Source organism: Mobula hypostoma, chromosome 12, assembly GCF_963921235.1.
Source record: "Mobula hypostoma chromosome 12, sMobHyp1.1, whole genome shotgun sequence".
Taxonomy (NCBI): Eukaryota; Metazoa; Chordata; class Chondrichthyes; order Myliobatiformes; family Myliobatidae; genus Mobula; species Mobula hypostoma.
The window spans coordinates 70,882,617-70,906,094 of NC_086108.1; the positions used below are offsets into that span (position 1 = coordinate 70,882,617).

Genomic DNA, 23,478 nt, shown 5'->3' on the forward strand with positions numbered 1-23,478 from the left:
ATCCAATGTTCCCAATGCAGTGTTGTCTACATCAGTGAGACACGACATAGATTAGGGGACAACTTTGTCGAGCATCTTTGCTCCATCTGCATCAGGGAGTATTTCCCAGTGGCCAATCATTTTAATTCCAATCCCCATTCCCATTCCACCATGTTGGTCTATGGCCTCCTCTATTGCCAATGATGAGGCTGCTCAAGTTGGAGGAGCAATACCTCATATTCCATCTCGGGAGCCTCCAACCTAACAGCACGAACATCGATTTCTTTCCCCTCCCCTCCCATCTACTTTTCCATTCCCTATTCTGGCTCCCCCATCCCTTTTCCTCACCTGCCTATCACCTCCCTCTGGTGCACCTCCATTTTCTCCCGTGGTCCACTCTCCCCTCCTATTAGATTCTTTATTCTTCAACTCTTTACCTTTTCCATCTGCCACCTCCCAGCTCCTCATTTCATTCCCCCTCCCCACCACCTACCTTCTCCCTCATCTGGCTTCACCTATCACCTTCCATCTTGTACTCCTCCCCCTCCCCCACCCTCATTCTGGCTTCTTCGCCCTTTCTTTCCAGTCCTGATAAAGGGTCTTGGCCCAAAACGTCAACTCTTTATTCCTCCTGAACCGCTGAGTTCATCCAGCATTTTGTGTGTGTTGCTCAGGATGAGGATTAGGTAGCACGATTAGTATGTTTGCAGATGACACCAAAATTAGTGGTTTGGTGAACAATGAAGGAAGTTATCTAGGTTACAACAGGATATGTATCAACTGCATAAGTGGGCATGGGAATAGCGGATTGAATTTAATTACGACAAATGCAAAGTGATACTATTTGTGGAGGGAAGGACAGGACATACAGTACACAGTGAATGAAAGGGTCTTGGGGAATGTTGTTGAATAAACAGACCTAGAGGAACAAAAGCAGTTCCCTGAAGAGGAACACAAATAGACAGGGGAGTGAGGAAGGTGTTTGGAATGCTTATCTTTGTCAGATACTGCATTGAGAAAAAGAAATGGGATAATGTACCAAATATTGTCAGACCAAATTATGAGAGGCAAAGATGTGGTAGTCAGTCAATGTCTGTTTCCCATGGTAGGGATATCTAGGTGGCATTGGTTTAAAGTGAGAGGAAGAAGTTTCAAAGTGGATCTGAGAGACTTTTTTTAAAATCACACAAAGAGTAAATAGTATCTGGAATGAGTTGCCACAGGAGGTGAAGGTATGGACAATAACATTTAAGAAGCATCTTGAATGAGCAGGGCATAAAGAGATATGGAATCTACACAGGCAAGTGAGTTGTTGATAGACATGATGGTCAGCATAATACACTGGGCAAAAGACTGTTTCTATGCTGTACAACTCTGACTATTACCTTTGCCGCCTTTTTCTGCATTTTCTCCTTTATTTCCAGGTGAATAAAATTGGTCACACCACCTCTAAAATGTTGTGCAAGTAGAAAACTGTATAATATGATCACAATTTTCTCTGACATCAGAAGTGCTGGAAATCCAAGGCAAAACATACAAATGCCGGAGGAATTCAGAGGGTCAGGCAACACCTGCCCTCCCCCACCTTCTTTCTCTGACCTATATTCTTGATTTGTCTACATAGTTCAATTGATTGACCAAGGTCAAATTGATCATTCACGTTTGGTATTTGTTGGATTTTCTGAATATGGTCTCAATTCTAATGTTTTAGATCTCAGTTTTTTTTCAAAGCTATTTCATACGGTAGATGGTTGGATGGAGAAATGCAAAATACTAGAGGACACATATTGAATTTGAGAAGGAGAAGATTAAAGGAGATGTGCAAGGTAAGTTTTTATTCCCCATAAGAGCGGTGGTTGCCTGGGACGCCCTGCCAGGGTCGTAGTTGGGGAAGCAGACGTGCTGGTGACAATTAAGAGCATTTGGACAGGCACATGACCATGCAGGGAATGGAGGGATAGGGATCATGTTCGGGCAGATGTGTTTAGTTTAAATTTACCATCATGGTAGGCTGACGGCCTGGTCCTGTTCTATTTATTACCATTAGTGGAAATGTACAGTCAATGGATTAATCATTAAATCAATTATCATACTAATGATAATCATCATTAATTATTAGTCTGAACAATTGAGTCACAAGTCCAAATATAATATGGATCAAATAAGTAACAAATCCTGGAACTCCCAAATGAATATTCCCCAACTCCTTTAATGAAAACACACTGGTTTCTACTTTTTTGGATTTTTTTTTTTGTGAGGTTTACCTTGAATTCTCATAGGTTTAAATTTTAGCTGTGTCTTTCAGGAACAATGTCCAATGTCTCCTGGAAGTCCAACACAACATGTTTTACAGAGTTCACTTGGGTTGTTAACTTGCTGTAAGAAATTGCACTCAGGATCTTCTCAATCCACGAGACTGCAACTGTACGCATTCAATTAGTTGTGCATGCATCCAGCTTTTCATTAATTATGACAAAGGTTAAACAATATAAATAATGAGAAGCTTTTTAATATTATCTGCATATTCTCATGTAATTAATAAATTCTGCAGACAAAGACACACTGTAAATAAAGATGATAATTTTCTGCCTTTGCCTCTTTCTCAACTGAATAGGTCTGAAAAGCTGGGGAAGGAGGAATGAAGATACTCATTCAAAAGATTTATTATACATTTAGTAAAAGTCATTCCATAGTTTAAGTATTGAACGCTCAAACCTTCCCGTCTTGTCATCAAAACTCAACAATTGTAAACCAAACTATGTACTGAACACCACTTTTCTACTTGTGTCTCTATGTTCTATAGATACATTTAACGTAGCAATTGTGTTTGTCCATACCCGCAACACGAAGATCACATGCCAATGCCAGTTCCAGACCACCACCAAGCGCGTAGCCATCTATTGCAGCAATTGTGGGCATGGGCAGGGATGCTTTCAAAGAAAGTACACACCACATTAACACTTCAAAAAGTAAAAACTGATCAAGATATAAATAGCAAAGTGATTTGAGACCATCCTTTGAATTACGTTACCTAGCTGGAGGTTGCTGGTAAATTCAGAGTATTATACAAAAAGCACATTTCTATCATATGTGCATCTTTAGACTGCAAAGCTTGAAGCACTGGAAAATAACTTCATACGCTGCACTTAAAGTACCAAAAATGCTTTCATAGTGGAAAAATGAGTATTACATAGTATTAGAGGACTTAAACAAAAATGGTATCTACAGCAGTACGGGAGATTAGTACAGTACTTGGAGCAACATTGTCCCATCTTCAAATCTCTTTTCATATCTCTCAATACATGGCTAATTCATCATGAAAAAGGAGTAACTGCTAGAAAACCACTAGATTATTGCTAAAAATCCAATTAGTAAAGTAGCATCCTGCAGAGAAGGCTATAAAATACCGCATATCTTCAAGGGGTGTTGGCTTTCCACCAAATCCGACAACGAAAGGAAACTGGTGCGGGAGTTTTTAAAGTGTAAAAACTGTTGCACTGGGACAGTTCCACTCTCTTGACCTCAGGACTCTGGGTCCAGTGGTACGAGTAGTCATAACAACCGGGGTCTTCCTTGGTTGCAGTTGAGGACCACAACTTCTTCCATGCCTCGTCATGCCCTTCGCTCTCACAGAGTGTCGCAGAATCACCTTCCTGCCCATTGGATCCCACTGTAGATCTCATCCACCCAGCCTGCCGGAGGCGAATTCAGATGTTGGGACTGGCATGTCACTGTATCACCTGGGTATGAGGCCCACCCACTACCCTCACCTGGTTTAGCCTGCCCGTTGAAGCGACGTGCCGGGGTGTGGCTGCTGGTGCACATAAACAGCTATTTGGAGTCACAGGTGAGAGCTGAGTCTCCGATGAGGCCAAAGCTGAGTGAGCTGTCCCAGATTGGACAAGACAAGCCCCTTAACTAGAGGTGCTACCCCTCCCTGAACACCTCGTACACGTCAAGGGGTGTACACACAAAAACTCACGGGTTTGAAACAACTTACACCCACTTCATTTCAAACAAAAACTGCTTAAAAGTACTACCATAGCAAAGCCGTTCTTCGTACTTGCCTATATTGCTCATTAAACTTCGCAGCTTGTGAACAAATTGGCCAACTTCTGCATTGCTCATTTGAGCACGTTCTTTCAAATCAGCACCTAGAAAATAAATAGGGGTGAGAGAGAAAAAAAAAATCTGAAAATCAACTTTACTAATAATATAAATATGTTAACACTGCCTAAATGGTACAATCATCAGAAAGATGCTTTTAACTACTGGTCAGCAGCAGATAAACACAACTCCTTTGAGATGCACACAATACATGTATTAACAAGATACTGTTTAGTGCAAATTAATACTGTTAACACAGGATCAGTAACAGATCTAACAGTTAAAACTGGAACAATTAATGTTTTAATTTTTTTTAATTTGCAGGTTTTCAATTGCCCTTTTTCAAATGTCAATTCACCTTCTATTTATATATCTAGCTCTGTTTCAAAGGGAGCATTGTAATTTTGACAATGAATCATAAGGTGCAATAAAGTACTTGTGCTTCCAGACTGCCTGTGACACTCCATCACCTGACAGACAGGATTCACAGAAACATAGAAAACCTCCAGCACAATACAGGCCCCTTGGCTCACAACACTGTGCCGAACATGTACTTACTTTAGAAATTACCTAGGGTTACCCATAGCACTCTATTTTTCTAAACTCCATGTACCTATCCAAAAGTCTCTTAAAAGACCATATTGTATCTGCCTCCAACACCATTGCCAGCAGCCCATTTCACACACTCACCACTCACTGCATAAAAAACTTATCCCTGATATCTCCTTGGTACCTGCTCCCAAGCACCTTAAAAATGTGTCCTTTCGTGCTAGCCGTTCCAGCCCAAAGGAAAAAGCCTCTGACTATCCACACAATCAATGCCTCTCATCATCTTATACACCTCTATCAGGTCACCTCTCATCCTCTGCCGCTCCAAGGAGAAAAGGCCGAGTTCACTCAACCTATTCTCATAAGGCATTCTCCCCAATCCAGGCAACATCCGTGTAAATCTCCTCTGCACCCTTTCTATAGTTTCCACATCCTTCCTGTAGTGAGGTGACCAGAACTGAGCACAGCACTCCAAGTGGGATCTGACCAGGGTCCTATAAAGCTGCAACACTACCTCTCGGCTCTTAAACTATCCCACGGTTGATGAAGCCCAATGCACTGTATGTCTTCTTAACCATAGTCAACCTGCACAGCAGCTTTGAGTGTCCTATGGACTTGGACCCCAAGATCCCTCTGATCCCCCACACTGCCAAGACTCTTACCATTAATACTATATTCTGCCATCATATTTAACCTAACAAAATGAACCACCTCACACTTATCTGGGTTGAACTCCATCTGCCACTTCTCAGCCCAGTTTGACATCCTATTGATGTCCTACTGTAACCTCTAACAGCCCTCCACGCTATCCATAATAACCCCAACCTTTATCATCTTTGTGCAAACTTACTAACACATCCCTCCATTTCCTCATCCAGGTCATTTATAAAAATAACAAAGAGTAGGGGTCCCAGAACAGATCCCTGAGGCACACCACTGGTCACCAACCTCCATACAGAATATGACCCATCCACAACCACTCTTTGCCTTCTGTGGGCAAGCCAGTTCTGGATCCACAAAGCAATGTCCCCTTGGACCCCATGCCTCCTTACTTTCTCAATAAGCCTAGCATGGAGTACCTTATCAAATGCCTTGCTGAAATCCATACACACTACATCTACTGCTCTACCCTCATCAATATGTTTGGTCACATCCTCAAAAAATACAATCAGGCTCATAAGGCATGACCTGCCTTTGACAAAATCATGCTGACTATTCCTAATCATATTATGCCTCTTCAAATGTTCATAAATCCTGCCTCTCAGGATCTTTTCCATCAACTTACCAAGCACTGAAGTAAGACTCACTGGTCTATATTTTCCTGGGCTATCTCTACTCCCTTTCATGGATAAGGAACAACATCTTCAACCTTCCAATCCTCTGGAAGCTCTCCCATCCCCATTGATGATGCTAAGATCACTATCAGAAGCTCAGCAATGTCCTGGTACATCTCGTCTGGTCTCAGAGACTTATCCAACTTGATGCTTTCCAAAAGCTCCAGCACATCCTCTTTCTTAATGTCTATATGCTCAAGCTTTTCAATCCGCTGTAATTCATCCCAACAATCGCCAGGATCCTTTTCTGTAGTAAATACTGATGCAAAGTATTCATTAAGTATCTCTGTTACCTCTTCCAGTTCCATACACACTTTTCCACTGTCACACTTGATTGTTCCATTCTCTCATGTCTTATCCTCTTGCTCTTCACATACTTGTAGAATACTTTTGGGGTTTTCCTTAATTCTGCTCGCCAAGGCCTTCTCGTAGCCCCTTCTGGCTCTCCTAATTTCATTCTTAAGCTCCTTCCTGCTAGCCTTATATTCTTCTAGATCTCTATCATTACCTAGTTTTTTGAACCTTGCGTAAGCTTTTCTTTTCTTTTTGACTAGATTTTCAACAGCCTTTGTACACACGGTTCCTGTACCCAACCATCCTTTCCCTGTCTCACTGGAATGTACCTATGCAGAATGCCACACAAATATTCCCAGAACATTTGCCACATTTCTGCCGTACATTTTCCTGAGAACATCTGTTCCCAATTTATGCTTCCAAGTTTCTGCCTGAGAGCTTCATATTTCCCCTTATTTCAATTAAACGGTTTCCTAACCTGTCTGTTCCTATTTCTCTCCAATGCTATGGTAAACGAGATAGAATTGTGATCACTATCTCTAAACTGCTCTCACACTGAGAGATCTGACACCTGACCAGGTCAAATTCCCAATACCAGATCAAGTACAGTCTCTCCCCTTGTAGGTTTAAAGCGTTGAAATAACACGGGGTTGAATTGACAACGGATCAAACACAATGTGGTGCACTGTTTGCTAATACGCTGTTTTAAACAGCAATGTCTCACCTAGTGATTCCTTGGAGGTAAGTTCCACAGAAATCACTGAGGTATTACCAGTTACTATAAAACTTGGGGCAGCAGGTTCATCACTTCACCTGAGTCGAACAGGACAATAGGTTGTACAAATCCTGGAACCTACCAGCACAGAAAACTCCTTTGACTTGGCTCTTAAACAATACGACACGTACACTTTTGTCCTTTTGCAGATTTTCAACGACTTCTTCAAGCTGAAAATAGTAAGGTATTCTGCTTTTTTTTTAACTTTTTTTTCAAACTAGTCATTGATAAATACAACAATGAAACTATGACCACATGTAACAAGCAGAGAGAAGCCTTACGATATTATAAGTAATAAAACAGAAAAAGAAGTTGATAAGGAAGGGGCAAAATATAGCACACATCCATTAAAAATATAGTTATAGCAGTCATCCTTATCACAAATATATAGCTACTTTAACATGCAATGCTGACTCCAGTCTCAATTTCTAACTTCTAGTTCTGTTATAACAGGTTATCAAGCTGAAACATTAACCCACTTAATGTACAGATGTCACCTGGCCTGCTGAATAAAATTTCTGTTTTTGTTTTGGATTCCATGCATCTGCGTTTTTTCTAATTTTCATTTATTAGACTGATACCAGGAATGGGCATGTTTCCTCACAGGGCAGGCGGTGAGCATTTGAATGACATTCCCTACAAAAGCCCTACCCGGAATTAACTTCCTAAAATGAAACATCTCAGACTTACTTGTATTAAACTCCATTTGTATTCCTTGATCCACACTCATGGCTGATCAAGATCCCCCTGTAATCTTCACTGCCCACTATACCACCTATTTTAGTGTCATAAGAAAACTTACTAACCGCGCCTTGTTAGCAAAATTGTTGATAGAGATGACAAACAATAGGCCCAGCACGAAACCCTGAGCCACAGCATGAGTCTTGGGCCTCCATTATGAGAAAGAACCTTCCTCTCCTTCCTAACATCAAGCTAATTGTCTATCCAATTGGCCAACTCTCTCCCTCAAATGGCAAAGAATAATTTGAGGACAGGTTCAGCTGTACAGATTGTCCCCAGGTTATGGCGTGGTGCATCTTTGCAAACTGCTCAATCTGAACAGTGTAGAGGATGGAAATATGACAGTGAACCAAGTTAGCAGGTGGTGGAAGATTCTTGTAGCCAAGCAGCTGCGGGAAAATCATTCTGTTGATCTGCCAAACGCTCATTTGTATTTTGAATAATGTTTAAAAATTGATCAGAAGTTGTAAGGGGAAAGATTAAGGTTGGTCTTTTAAATGGCAGCTGAAAAGAATGAGAGATCTTTGCCCGCAGTGAGATGTACAGGCCGTCCTTGCATTAAGAATGTCAGACGCATAGACACCTCTACACAAGAATGAGCTCCCATTATAATATTACATTTAAAAGTCTGATGTATATTGATTCCTATCAACAGCAGAGCTAATTTCCTCTCTTCCCACTTTCAGTGATTATTCTTTCTTATTTGCCCCATGTGCTTTTGATGTCATTCAGTATAATGAAGAAGAAGAAAGCCCTTAACTCCAATTGGAGTCATCGGGACGCCGTGATGACGGCGTTTTTTTTTAGCAGGCTTTTCTTATTTTTACGAGGCCGAGTTGCTAGCTCGACGCTCAACCCAGCATGGATGGAAAGCGTGCAAGGGAGCCGGCTGGATTCGAACTCGGGAGCCTTCGCTCCGAAGTCCAGCTCTGATGCCACTACGCCACCAGCTGACACATTCAGTATAATCCTATGGAGTTATGGTTACTAGAGAGATTTTTATGTATTTTCTGACCGATGGACAGAATTTACACACAGGCGTCTGTGAAAACAGACATCCATTACCCAGAGATCTGTGCAAGTCTCTGAGAGGGATCAACACCCTAGGAGATGGTATTTCCTTCAGTTACAGCGTCTAGAATCAAGGGCAACTTCTCAGGGCAAGGAGTAAGACGAGGAAAAGTTTCTTCATCTGGAAGCTTGTAACTCCCTGCAAAACATTATTAAGCAAATACAAAGCAAGATTCCTTCTCTATTAATTATTTTTTGAGTATGCTACTGGCAAGGTAGATGAGGAAACAGACAGTTTATTGCAAATGAATTTATAAAAGCTACTTGAGCAGGCGGGAAAGTGGACGTCATCTTATTGAATTGCAGAACTGGCTCGAAGGCCTGTACACTTCTTTCCATTTGCTGTGCTACCTCAGGTGATTGTGGTTGTGTATTCAAGGCTGAGATCCATAATAGCTTTTACACAAAGAGCATCCGAGGATTTGGGGATTGAGCCTTAGATGCAATTGAGACACAAAATCAGTCATAACTTTGGTGAATGGTGGAGCAGGGTCCAACTTCTATAAGATTATGTCACTTGCTGATGAAGGAGCAAACTCTGAACATACCCAATAGAAAGAAACTCACTTTCAAATCAGGTGACTACTTAGTAATAAACTTCACATACCCACCTGCATAACAAACACTTTTCCGAGGGAATTTCTTGCATGAGGTCTGTTCATTAAAACTGTTGCAATTCCTACAACAAATGATACAGCAAATGTTTTAACAACTCAAGTTTAATTTTGGTGATATTAAAACACAAGGAAGATATTGAAGTAAGGGTAAGTCACAACATGCCTGAAATCTCTTTGCCTTTCAATAGTAACTGATCCGATCATTAGTGCTAAATCTACGTTCCTGCCTCATCTAACACCATCTGCTAAACTTACTGCTTCGATCACCAAGGACAAGAAATTCATGGAACTCCACCACCCACAGATTCCCCTCCTAGTCACATGCTACCCTGACCTGGTAATATATCACTGGGTCCTTCAGTGTTTCTGGATCCAAATTCTGGGATTCCCTCCCCAACAGCAGGTGGGAGTATCTTCACCACAAGAACTATAGTGTTTCAAGGTGTCTGGTCACCTCCACCTTCTTGGGCATTTTGGCACTGGCAATAACTGCTGGCCCTGCCAGTGATCACGACATCCCAAAAATTATTTTTAAGATTTCTCATTGCTTTCCTCCATTCCCTAAAACTAATGTCTTGGGTTCTACACTGTCTGAGGTAGAGAATTTAAAACATTCAAAGTACTCAGATGAAATTCCTCTTCAGGGTTGTGAATACTGCATTCTGATGATTCTTTCAAATGCGTGGCTGCAAATGGAAAAGCTGGTTGTGAGGAGGACAGAGTCTGGAAGGGATGCAGACAGGATAAACAAGTGCGCAAAAACTTCAGCAGCTGGAATATAATGAAGGGAATTGTGAGGTCATCCACCTTGGTAGCAAAAATAGAAAAAGACAAATATTGCTCAGGTAACGAAAGACTACAGATGGTAAATATGAGTGTTAAAGCCTGTCCCGAGCCTTGGGCAAGCCGTAGCACCTGCTTATTTTCCCCCCGATCAGGGTTATGTGAAGCCAGGGGAGAAGGTGGTGAATGGTCGTATGAGCAGCTGGTGTATATCACAAGTCCCGGTTACATGACCACCGTCGCCAGGCAGACAATCTCTGAACAGTATTGATAATGGCTGGGCTCACTCATCTTGTAACAACAGTGCCCAGAAGACAACAATGGCAAGTCACTCCTCTCGAAAAATTTGCCAAGAACAACCATGGTCATAGAAAGACCATGAATTGCTGATGTCATACGACACAGCACATAACAAAATAGTGAACTCTTTGGAGCCATGAGAACACTTAAGAATCCAATCCTTTTGCAACTGATTAGACAAGAACAGGTCTTTATTCCATGTTGGAAGCCATTTATGATACGTGAAAGGGGTAGAAGATGGGAGTTACTGCATTAATGAAAATTTCTGATTTTAGAACAAAAACCTCTATACCTTTCCCATCCCAATGTGCTTTGGACCCTGTAAATTACTAATAATGTTGCAGTCACTGTTGTAATTTGAGCAAATGCAGGAACTGTTTGAAGGTACAATGCAAGGAAGGGCAAAGTCAAATATGATGTACTGGAAATACGAAATAAAACTGGAAATGCTGGAGTACTCAACAGGCCAGGCATCATTTGTGGGGAGTAAAACAGAGCTGTGCTTGGTTAGGTACATGGATGCGAGAGGTATGGAGGGCTATGGTCCAGATGCAGGTAGAGGGCAGTAGGCAGAAGACCAGACTGGCATAGACTAGATGGACAGAAGGGTCTGCTTCTGTGCTTGTAGTGCTCAATGGCTCATGGTGGCATAGTGGTTAGCGCAACACCATTACAGCTGCAGCTGTAAGATCAGGGTTCGATGCCCGCTGCCATCTGTAAGGAGTTTGTACGTTCTCCCTGTCACTGTGTGGGTTTTGTCTGGGTGCTCCAGTTTCCTCCCACATTTCTAAAGATGTACGGTTAAGGTCAGTGAGTTCTGAGCATGGTGTGTTGTTGGAAGCACAGTGACATTTGTGGGCTGCTCAATATAACCCTCACTGATTTGATTTGATACAAGCAATGCATTTCACTGTTTGTTTCAATGTTCATGGGACAGATAAAGCTAACCTTTAAATCATCTTTAGAGTTTTCATAAAGAAGGTCAAAGACTGAGAACAGTACAGCATAGGGACTATGGCCCACAATGTTGCGCAAAACCAATTCAATTAGTAATCAAGTACCCAACTGAAACATCAATTCTGTTTCCCATCTCCAATCCCGACTAGATGGATATTTCCAGAATTTTCCATCTACACTTTCCTGAGGCAAATGACTCATTTGCATGTTTTTGTTGATAAGGGGGCGAGTGAAAGGTTTTGGCCAATCATGGAGGGACAGCCCCAGTTTTCTGGGTGTGTTCCTCCCCTCAGTAGCGTTTATTTACACAGCCTGCCTGTTGACACTGCTCCGTTAGTCTAAATGTTGCAATGCTGCCAGAATTGGATGTGGATCAGGACTCACACCAAGCAGCCTCTTTTCACAGGAAAGTAAGTCTGTTTACTCAGAAATCCAGGCCTATTTAAACAAAGCGATACTGCAGCCTGCAGAGTCTATTTGAGGATTCGCATGTAAGAACATGCTGAAACCACATCCTAATAAAGAAGAGAGATTTTTTTCCAGCAAAGTATGGAGAGCAGAGAATCGTCAAACACACGTTACCTGGGTGAAGTCAATCACAGTTGTACACAAGAAGTACGTTTGTTGGCAGCCACCCAGTCACTTTAATTTCTGGCTAGAAACAGTGACGTCACTATAGGTAGTCTTTAAATCAGTGTTGACGGTGTCCCCGACTACCCAAGTCTCTGGTGATGAACATAAACATCAGGCAAGCAGTCGGCTTGCCATTTGTTTACTCTTCTCTGGAAGTGGGCAGTGTACCATGCACACCGTCTACCTTCAGCAAGGAACTTCATTGCACCCTGGTTTATATGACAATAGACTGAGTCTCAACCACCTCTGTTGATATTCCCAAAACAAAGGCAGTGGACTTGGGAGAGAAAATCTAAGACAAGATACTAAGTAAATAAAATAAGTAAATACTAAATAAATAAAAGTAGTTGGATTCTGGTCATTATTCATCCCTCAGCCAACCTTGCTGAAACAGATTATAAGGTCATCATCATGCTGCTGCTTTTTGCAGATTAATGCACACAAATTAGCTACTGTGTTTGCCTCAACATAACAGTGACTAAAATACAATAAGTCCTTTTGAGATTTCCTCAAAGGGATGTGAAAGTTGCAGTGAAAATGCAAGCTTTCCTTTGTCCAACAGCAGCATGAAATAAAGGTATCTTGTTTTCAGGGCAAATTATCTGGGATCTCATTCCTTATGTTGTTTTGACACCAATCTGACCAGGTTGTACAATCACATCTTCCTTCGTCAGTTTGTTGTCAATCTGACCTTATTTTTTTAATCCCTGTTGATTCCAGTTTTGTCCAATAAATACTTGAATTGTATGTCACCTGTGCAGTGTAATATGCCGTGGAACATAGCTTTCTTGGTTTAAAGAGCAGAGCTGAGGTGCCATCTTAGCAGCACCTGAACCTAAAAACCCTGTGAAGCTTGTTGGAGCTCAAACACTGCGACTGGAGTGTAGGATTGGTCATTCTCCCTCTGCCGACAGATGCTTGAGGTTGTTTCCCAATCCTTGGAAGCTGGCTGGGAGTGAGCTCCAAGAATGCCACCAGGCTTGGGAATATGCATGATACCTGTCCATCATAACACTATTCAAAGATGATATGCCTTGATGATCCTTGGGGTCAAAGTAAGGTGCTCCTACTATTAAATAAACCTGTTTTTATAACCATCCTTTGAACAAATTCTCCTCTCTCCTTCCTAAATCCATTTTATTTTATTGTATCCCTGCGCTGCACTTTATATATTGTGAACAGGAAGTATTTTGTACCCTGTTTTACAGATGGAATCAGGTCCTTTGACCCAACTTGCCAATGCCAACCAAGTTGTCAACTTGAGCAAACCCCATTTCCCATCGTTTGACACATATCCTTCCAAATCTTTCTTATCCAGGTACCTGTCCAACTGTCTTTTAATCATTGTAATTGCACCCTCATCTACCACTTCCACACACCTGCCACCCGCGGTGTGGAAAAAGTTGCCAGCAGGTCACTTTTAACTCTTTTGCCCTCTCACATTAAACCCATGTCTTCTAGTTTTAGACTCAACTACCTTAATAAAAACTGTGACCATTCATCTCATGATTTTATAAACCCCTCTATGGTCAGCCTTCAGTATTCCAGGGAACAGGTCCCAGCCTATCCAATTTATTGTATTTAAGATACAGTTAGATAGATTTTTACATAGTAAGGGAATTAAGGGTTATGGGAGAAAAGGCAGGTAGGTGGAGCTGAGTTTACGGACAGATCAGCTGTGATCTTATTGAATGGCGGAGCAGGTTCGATGGACCGGATGGCCTACTCCTGCTCCTATTTCTTATGTTTTTCTTACATTCTTATGTCTTTCCTCATGAAACACAGAAATTCAGCATGCAGGTTCAACAAATAATTAGGAAGGCAAATGGAATGTGAATATATGAGAAAGAGGTATTCTTAAAAGCAAACAGGGATTTGCTGAGATCTGAAGTACTGAAGAAAGTTTTGGTCTCTTTATTTGAGGAGATAGATTTGCAATGAAAGGAATTTAGAGAGCACTCACTAGATAAGAATACAGGCCTGAAGGAGTTGCGTTATGAGGAAGTGTTGGGCCTACATCCCCAGGAGTTTATAAGAATAAGAAGAGTAATCTATTAATACCAGAATCTTAGTGCAGTTGGTGGAATAGGTGCCAAGGGAATGTTTCACTCATGGAGTATTTGGAACTAGGGGATCAAGTTTCAGAATAAGGGGTCCACTAATGTAACTCAGGAGAGGAAGAAATTCTTTTCTTGGGGTTTGCGAATCACAGAGCACTGGACTGTACAGGATAGGAATAGGCCCTTCAGCTCACCACATCTGCACTGACTATGATACTAATTTAAACTAATCCCACCTGCCTTCTTTCTATTCCCTACCAGTGTAAAGGCCTCTTAAATATTTTTATCATATCTGCTTCTACCACCTCTCCAAACACCTACCACTCCTTGCATTTAAGCTTTTTCCTCTCATCTTAAATCTATGCCCTCTAGTATTTGACATTTCCACCCTGGGAAAGAGAATATGACCATCTGCCATAACAATACTCATTATTTTATACACTTCTATCAGAATGAGAGTCAGGTTTATTGTCATTGACATCAGTTGTGAAGTTGTTTTGTGGCAGCAGTACAGAGCAATACAGTGGACTCTGGTTAAGTGGGACACACTGGGACACATTTTGGCCCAATTTGGTACTGCCTCAAATAGCTGAAGTTTCATGGAAATAGTTAAAAATATATAAAAATGACAAAGTACCATTTAATAATTTATGTACTTAAATGAAATACTACCAAAACTAGTACAGTACTATAAGACTCTGTATTAGTTCCTAATAGCTATCAACAGAAGAATTCATCAAGTGTACAAGTCATGAGTGTATAAATATGCTGGGCCATTTAGTGTTAAAAAAGGAGGTGCTGGGGTGGATAAGTCCCCAGGGCCTAATGGGATTCACTCCAGGTTATTGAAGGAGGCAAAGAACAAGATTGCTGAGGCCTTGGCCAGTATCTTCGTATCCTCTCTAGCCACAGGTGAGGTCCCAGGGTGAGTGGCTAATATTAGATTAGATTAGATTATGAGGACACGCAGTCCTCTTTTATTGTCATTTAGTAATGCATGCATTAAGAAATGTTACAATATTCCTCGGGTGTGATATCACAGAAACACAGGACAGACCAAGACTTAAAAACTGACAAAAAACACATAATTATAACAAATAATTACAACAGTGCAAGCAATACCATAACTTGATGAAGAGCAGGCCATGGGCACGGAAAAAAAAGTTCAAAGTCTCTCGAAAGTCCCACATCTCACGCAGACGGGAGAAGGAAGAAAACTCTCCCTGCCATGCCCGACCACAGTCCGACTCTGAGTCGCCCAAAAACTTCGAGCCTCCGATCAACCCTCCGAAACCGAGCACCATCTCTGCCGAGTGCTTCGACCCCAGCCCCACCACCAGCAGCAGGCAAAGCCGAGGATTTGGGGCCTTCCCTCCGGAGATTCTCGATCGCACAGTAGCAGCGGCAGCGAACCGGGCATTTCAGAAGTTTCTCCAGATGTTCCTCCGTGCTTCTCACGGCTGTCTCCATCAAATCAGAATTGTGCATGGTACCCCATTTAACAAATACGATATCATTTCACCGGAGAGGCTACGTCATGCTGCCATCTTCTCCTCCGCCATCTGTACCTCTATATTGTACCTTTATTTAAGAAGGTATAAAGGGAAAATCCTGGGAACTATAGACCAGTGAGTCTCATCAGTTGCAGGGAAATGCTGGAAAAAATTCTTAGTGTAGGATATACTGTATGAGCATTTGAAAACCCATGGCCTAATTAGGGATACCTATAATGGCTTTGTGCTGGGTAGGTCATGTTTTAACCAACTTGACTAAGTTTTTTGACAAGGTGTCTAGAGATGGGGGTAGGGCAGTGGATGTTGTCTACGTGCATTTTTAGTAAGGCATTTGACAACTTCCTTCATGGGAGGCTAATCCAGCAGATTAAGATGCATGGGATCCACAGCAAATTGGCTGTTTGGATTCAGAACTGGCTGGCGCATAGAAGACACAGGGTAGTGGTTGAAGGGACTTATTGAGCTGAAAGTCTGTAATTAGTGGTGTTCCCAGGGATCTGTGCTGGGACCTCTGCTGTTTGTGATGTATATAAATGACCTGGATGAAAATGTAGATGGGTGAGTTAGTAAATGTGCAGATTATACCAATTGGTGGAGTTGGGAATAAACATAGAAAGCTACAGCACATAACAGGCCCTTTGGCCCACAATGTTGTGCTGACCATGACCATGTAACCTCCTCTAGAAACTGACTGGAATATCTCTACCACATAGCCCTCTATTTTTCTAAACTCCATGTACCTATCTAAGAGACTTTTAAAAGACCCTATTGTATCCGCTTCCACCGCCGCCGCCGGTTGTGCATTCCAGGCACCCACCACTCTCTGTGAAAAACTTACTGCTGACATCCCCCTTGTACCTACTCCCACTTTAATCAGGTCACCTCTCATCCTCCACTGTTCCAAGAGGAAAAGGCCAAGTTCACTCAACCTATTCCCATAAGGCACACTCTCCAATGCAGGCAACATCCTTACACTGGGCAAAACAGTCTTAGTGCCTATTACTCGTCGACTATCAGTGACAAAAATAACATCTTTTTGAACAAAAACACACAACGTGATGCTAAATAAAAACAGTTTGCTCTAAGCATGGAGTAGTGTCTAATGACCACATGGCCTGAATATGACCGATGTTAGTTAGAAACTGTTCGGCTACAGTCTTCTGTCCCAATTAAGTGGCATAGTGTCTCAAATAAACAAAGTGAATCCCAGCTATTTTCTCAATTTGTTTTTGTTCTTTAAGAGTTGTCCCACATAAGTGACTGCCCCAATTAACTAGAACCCACTGTCCAACTAGAACCCACTGTCCCTGAGGTTGTTTTAGCTGGGGGTGGTAATGGGGTTGAGCTCCCACTACCTTTTAAATGCTCCCAATGGCATACACCTCAAGTAGCCTCTGGCAACCAGGTCCGGCTTGTGGCCTTCATGTGTGGCTTAGCTACTAAGCCCAGCAGAACTATTTCTACTGACAGGAGAAGGGGCAAAGGCGGGTTACTGGCCCCTTAAAACCAGTCACTTCAGGCAGTTGAGGCGCATCAGCCGTGGTTGGCAGCTCATCTAGGAGAAGGAAAACTCTCAAACCTCTGCTGCCTTTCAACTATACCCACTCACAGGGACAGCTTCAGGAGTAAACCCTGAGGGAAAAATCCAGAGTTGGGGTCCCTAAGGTAGGTCCTACACTGAGTTCAATCCTAACTGCCAACTCCTCTGACGCTGCTGGTACCAAACTATATCGGTCTCTGCCATTCCGTTGGGTTCAACAGATGCGTGGAGAGGGGGAGCTTGCTACATGGGCAACAGCTTGCTATCCACATCGCCCTGCCCAGCCTTGTTTATCCAGACAGCCAAGTCGCAATATCCATGGTCAACCCTGAATGACGGAGGCCCTCAAGAAGAACAAAAATAGTGAGGCAGTGTCACGGGCTAGTTCATTGTCTGTTCAGAAATCTGATGATAGAGAGAAAGAAGCTGTTCATGAAACAAAGAGTGTGTGTTAGGCTCTCTGATGGTAGCAATAAGAAGAGAGTATGTCCTCGCTGATGGAGATACCTAATGATGGGTGCACTTACATCCACGATGATAAAGTGTTTTGAGAGGATGGTCATGGAACATATCAACTCCTGCCTGAGAAGTAACTTGAGTCCACCCCAATTTGCCTACTAGAACAACAGGTCCACAGCAGATGCCATCTCATTAGCTCTTCACTCAAACCTGAACATCTGATAGCAAAGATGCACACAATGGGATGCTCTTTATCAAGTTCACCTCAGCATTTGATACCATCATCTCCTCAAAACTTACCAATAAGCTCCAAGACCTTGGCCTTGATAACCCCTTGTGCAATTGGCTCCTGGATTTCCTTACCTGCAGACCCCAGTTAGTTTGGATTGGCAACATCTCCTCCACAATCTCCATCAGCAAAGGTGCCCCCTGCTCTACTAGCTTTGCACTTAAGATTGTGTGGCTAAGCATAGCTCCAATGCCATATTCAAGTTTGCCGATAACACCACAGTCATAAACCAGATCAATGGTGGTGAGAAACCAGCTTATTGGAGGGACATTGAAATTCTGGTTGAGTGGTGCCATAACAACAATCTCCTACTCAATGTCAGCAAGATCAAGGAGTTGATTATTGATTTCATGGAAAGGAAACCAGAAGTCCATGAGATAGTCCTCATCAGAGGATCAGAGGTGGAGAGGGTCAGCAACTTTATATTCGTCAGTGTAATTATTTTGGAGGACCTGTCCTCGGCCCGGCACGCAACTGCAATTACGAAGAAAGCACAGTAACGCCTCTGCTACCTCAGGAGTTTGCGAAGATTCAGCATGACATCTAAAACTTTGACAAACTTCTATAGAAGTGTGGTGGAGAGTGTATTGACTCGTTGACTCACAGACTGGTATGGCTTGAACAGAAATTCCTACAAAAAGTGGTGGATGCAGCCCAGTCCATCATGGGTAAAGCCCTCCCCACTGTTGAGCACATCCACACAAAACATTGTCGCAGGAAAGCAGCATCCAACATCAGGTACCCCTACTGCCCCTACCACCCAAGACATGCTCTTCTCACTGCTGCCATCAGAAAGAAGATAAAGGAGCCTCAGAACTCACACTACCAGGTTCAGGAACAGTTACAGGCTCAACATTCAGGCTCTTGATCCAAAGAGGATAACTTCACTCAACTTCACGTGCCCCAGCATTGAAATGTTCCCACAGGCCAAGGACTCTTCATCCTATTGTTTGTTTATTTATTATTTTTTTTCCTATTTGAACACTGGTTGAGTGCCTAAGTTGGTGAGGTCTTTCGTTAATTCTGTTATGGTTGCTATCGTTATCTTGTCCATAAGACATAGGAACAGAATTAGGCCATTCAGCCCATCAGGTCTGCTCTGCCATTCAATCACAGCTAACTTATTATCCCTCACAACCCCATCCCCCTGTCTCCTCCCCATAATCTTTGACATCTTGACTAATCAAGAACCTATCAACCTCTGCTTTAAATATACCCAATGTCTTGGCCTCCACAGCCATCCATGGCAATGAATTCTGTAGATTCACCAATGTCTGGCTAAAGAAATTCATCTTCATCTCTGTTCTAAATGGACGTCCTTCTATTCTGAGGCTGTGCTCTCTGATCCTAGACTTTCCTACGATAGGAAACATCCTCTCCACATCCATTCCATCTAGGCCTTTCAATATTCAATAGGTTTCAATGAGATCTGCCCACATCCCTCTAAATTCTCACAAGTACAGGCCCTGAGCTACCGAACGCTCCTCCTGTAACCCTTTCATTCCTGGAATCATTCTCATGAACCTCCTTTGAACCCTCTCCAATGCCAGCACATCATTTATTTGAAAAGGAGCCAGAAACTGTTCGCAATACTCCAAGTACAGTCTGACCAATGCCTTATAAAGCCTCAGCATTACATTCTTGCTCCCGTATTCTAGTTCCTTCAAAATGGCGTGGTGGAGAGTCTTATGAGTTCCTGATAGTGATGCCATCTGGAGTTTAGCTCCTGGTAGGGTTACCCATGGTAACAAGGTCGGGGGGGGGGGGAATTCCTGACAAAGAGTGATTCAACCAAGACCTCAATGGTGGATCCAGTGGAAGATGATAACATATTACAACAGCAGTGAAGGCAGAGAGGCAGAGGAAGTCTACAGTATTGAAGAGTTCCCATTTGTCTTGGATGCCATGCCACTGGACTCTGACCCGTTGGTCAAGGACCATGCGGTTGCTGCCCGTGCATCAGACTCCTCACGTCAAAGTCACACCCAGGCATTCTCCATTGAGGGAATTCACCCTAACCCACCAATAGACCACCCCATAGGTGAACATCATACTCGACTCGTACTGCCCTTATCAATCCTCCACCTTCTTCTCAGGCCGTCCCTCAGGACTTGCTGCCACTCCCAGTGCAGTGGATCCACAGATTTTATCAGAATTGATAAAATATGGGGGTAATGCCACAGCCGAGCTTGGTGCCAGTCTACAGTAAGACTGATTCAATTGTGAACCCTTGGAATACAATCACGACTTAAGGTCATGTGGTTAATGTACATAATGAATCTTCTCCAAGCATCGTCACCTTGCCACGGTGGAAAGGATCATGAGGTCCTGAGATCCCAAGAGCGCTGCCTGAAAGAGTCACCAATGACGGTAAGGTCAAGGGGGAGGTTCCAGACAAGGAGCGACCCTACCAGGACCAGGATCGTGGAGCTGGTGGAAGATGATGACACATCACAATGTCAGTGAAGGCGGAGGAAGGCTGCAGCAGTGAATGGTCTCCAGTCATCTTGCATTCCATGTCACTGGACCCTGACCCTGATCGGTCAAGGACCCTGTAATGGCTGCCTGCGCATTAGCCTCCCTACGTTAAACAAGATCATGCACAGGCATTCTCCAGTAAGGAGAAAATCACACTCGGCTTGAGTGACTTCACTACCATACTTTATATGCGCAACTCTGCAAAAATGCGCTGGTAGAGCTGAACTCTTCCAATGATAACCAAGGCTGGAAAAATAAAACTGTGAAAGGAAATCATTTCAGAATGCTATGGAGGTCTGACAACTCCCACACCATGGGGAAGTTTAAAATTATCCATCCGTTCTTTCATAACATTGCCTGGTTTCAGCAGGCATGGAGAGATGAGTCAATGTCAGTAAGTGCAAGAAGTCTCTCTACATTTCAACATCCCACAGTACTCCATGGTAATGTAGTGGTTAGCATGATGATATTACATCTCGGAGCATCAGAGTTCAGAGTTCAAACCTGATGCCATCAGTATGTCCTCCTCATGGATTTCCTCCAGGTGCTCTGGTTTCCTCCCACAATCCAAAGACGTACCAGTTAGTAGATTAATTTGTCATTGTAAATTGTTCGTCCCGTGATTAGGCTAGGGTCAAATTGCGAGTCGCTGCGCAGCGCAGCTTGAAGGGCCAGAAAGGCCTATTCTGCACTGCATCTCTAAACAAATAAAAACTTTAACAACCTCCAAAAATTATCGCAAACTATTCGCAAGAAAACAGGGGAGAGTGGTTCTCCCATGTTGGAATAACACAGGTTCATCAACATGAGATGGGCGGCAAGGTGGAAATGCATCTCTACCAAAGGAGGTGGAAGGCGCTCCTTCCCTCTGTGAGCCTGCAGGTCACCCTTGGGCAAGTTGCAGCACCTGCTTAACCCCCGATCAGGGTCACGTGAAGCCACGGAAGCAGGTGGTGGATATCAGAAGTCCTGGTTATGACCACTGACGCCAGGCAGACAATCTCTGCAGAGTATCGAGAATGACTGGGGTCACCTGTCTTATAAAGAAACTGCCCAGAGGTAATGGCAAACATTGCCAAGAACACTGGATTTATTTTGAGTATGCCCACAAGACAATGAATCTCAGGGTTGTATATGATGACATACAGCATATATATTTTGAAAATAAATTTACTTTGAACTTTGAAACAAATAGATTTTGATAAAGTTCTCTGCATTTCCTTTCTCCCTGTCATTAATTCCCCTGACCCAACTAATTTATCTCTTTGTGACTTATTATTTTTTCATGCTTGTAGAAGCTCCTATAATCCAAGATATCATCCTTCATTAGTTTACTCCAATGCTGTTTATTAATTTTAATTATTCCTTTCCATGTACTAAAATTCTCACAATCACAAGGCCCACAGTTATTTTCTCCAAAACACAAGCTTTTTCTTTCACTCCAATTCCCTTTTTCACTAGATGGAATTCCTTTCCTTTCCATCTTTGTTCTCACAGGGGTAAGCCATGAAGAATAATTAAATATTTCTGCACCTATTTTAATTTTCCGAAAAAGGATGATCTAAGCCTTAACAAACTTGACTAGCGGGGCTTAAGCAGTTTGGTGCAGAATGCTTCACAAATGTAAAACTTTCCCAAGATTTTTTAAATTGAGCTGCCATTTTCTTAAAGTGAAAAGACGCAATTTGAATACCAGTAAAGGAGCCAGCTTGTCAATGACGACCTAGTTAATCAGTCTTGGTGTTCATAATGCTTACATCAGCTTGCCTTTTGTGGATTTTTTTTTACAGCGAGTGTGCAGCTGTAACTGCACCAGCGTCTGCAGGTAATCTGAGTCCCAGCGACAGGGGAGAACAAATTGTCTTGCGCTGGTCTTTTTCAGGTGTGGAGAGTCTAACGGAGAGAGATATAATTACGTAGAGCAGTTCTTGCTCAAGTACCCACCATAATCTAACAACCATTCAAACTCACCGCCGCAAAGGGCCGTTTTTAAGTGTTTCTTATCGTCAGAGACTATTAATTTGAGTATTTGTAAAAGTGTAATTAACATTTGGAGTAAAGAAGCCAATGGAAATGAATGGAGTGCGGTAAAAGATCAAATACGCCAACAGTAAGCTCAAACCCGAGATGGCCTGAGCCGAAGGCTGGCGGCTGGCTCAATTTGATCCAATGAGCCTAAACCTGAAGGCGAAAGGTGAGTAATTGTTCGACTCTTACTACTAGTGGGACCTGACCGTTTACAAACTTGTTCCAGCTATTCAGAGGTGCAGCACTGGCTGTGAAGCCAAGGCACAAGAATCGCAAATGCTTTCACTGATGTATTGGAATTAGTCTTGACGGTCTGACAAGAAAACCCGCGAATGGAGATCCTGCAAAGAATATTTTCGGAGAAAAAGTCATGCATATTCAGAAAAACCAGCTAACCGCCATCAGCCACTCCCTTACCCGAGATGCTGCCGTCGAAACGCTGCAGATGGATTTCGGGGGGCGCCCGGGCCTCCGAGTATTGCCGTGTGCGACCACCCAGAACGGCCCAGGCACCAAGCGGCCGGGCGCCGCCGGTGTAACTGGCAGCAGTTAGAGCGTTCTTGACTCTAACAGCGGCCAGAGGTCCCACAGAGACCATCCTCCTCAACACCCACATCTGTCGTCTCTTCCCAGCCACCTCCACCGGCACAACTCTGGAAGTGAAATGGTCAGATCGGCCTGTGTCGAGCGGAAATCCTGCCTCTGCACCGACCACATTAGGTTTATGACACTTTCACTGACCCACCCCTTTAACTGAACTATTAGTAATCTGCTCGTACAGTGCTTCACCTTGGTCTATCAACAGGTAGTGTTTTTTTAAAGGAGAGTCACCCAAATCAAATGTTTACCACAGGGCCCATTGAAACCACACAGCGGAAAGAAGCAAAGCCCAACTTAGAAATAAAGCTCAAACAGCACTTGCTACAGGCCAGTAAGCATCTGGTTGTCAGCACCCATATAAATTTGGGTC

The 23,478-nt window shown here is 42.9% G+C and overlaps 1 protein-coding gene across 2 annotated transcripts in view; it reads right to left on the reverse strand.

The window, feature by feature from the left end:
* Nucleotides 1-23,253, reverse strand: part of echdc2 (enoyl CoA hydratase domain containing 2) — a 45,258-nt gene extending 22,005 nt beyond the window's left edge. Inside the window, exons 1-5 of one of the 2 annotated variants that reach the window (XR_010019922.1) lie at nt 22,926-23,253; nt 9,462-9,529; nt 7,121-7,208; nt 4,047-4,133; nt 2,817-2,909 (exon numbers count right to left, since the gene is read on the reverse strand). Coding sequence is in view for 1 of the 2 variants with exons in the window: in XM_063064368.1 (XP_062920438.1) it covers nt 2,817-2,909; nt 4,047-4,133; nt 7,121-7,208; nt 9,462-9,529; nt 22,926-23,124 (535 nt within the window). In the remaining variant the exon portion in view is untranslated. The remainder of the gene's footprint in view (nt 1-2,816; nt 2,910-4,046; nt 4,134-7,120; nt 7,209-9,461; nt 9,530-22,925) is intronic. The other variant, XM_063064368.1, reaches the window with a different exon arrangement.
* Nucleotides 23,254-23,478: the final 225 nt, after the last annotated feature.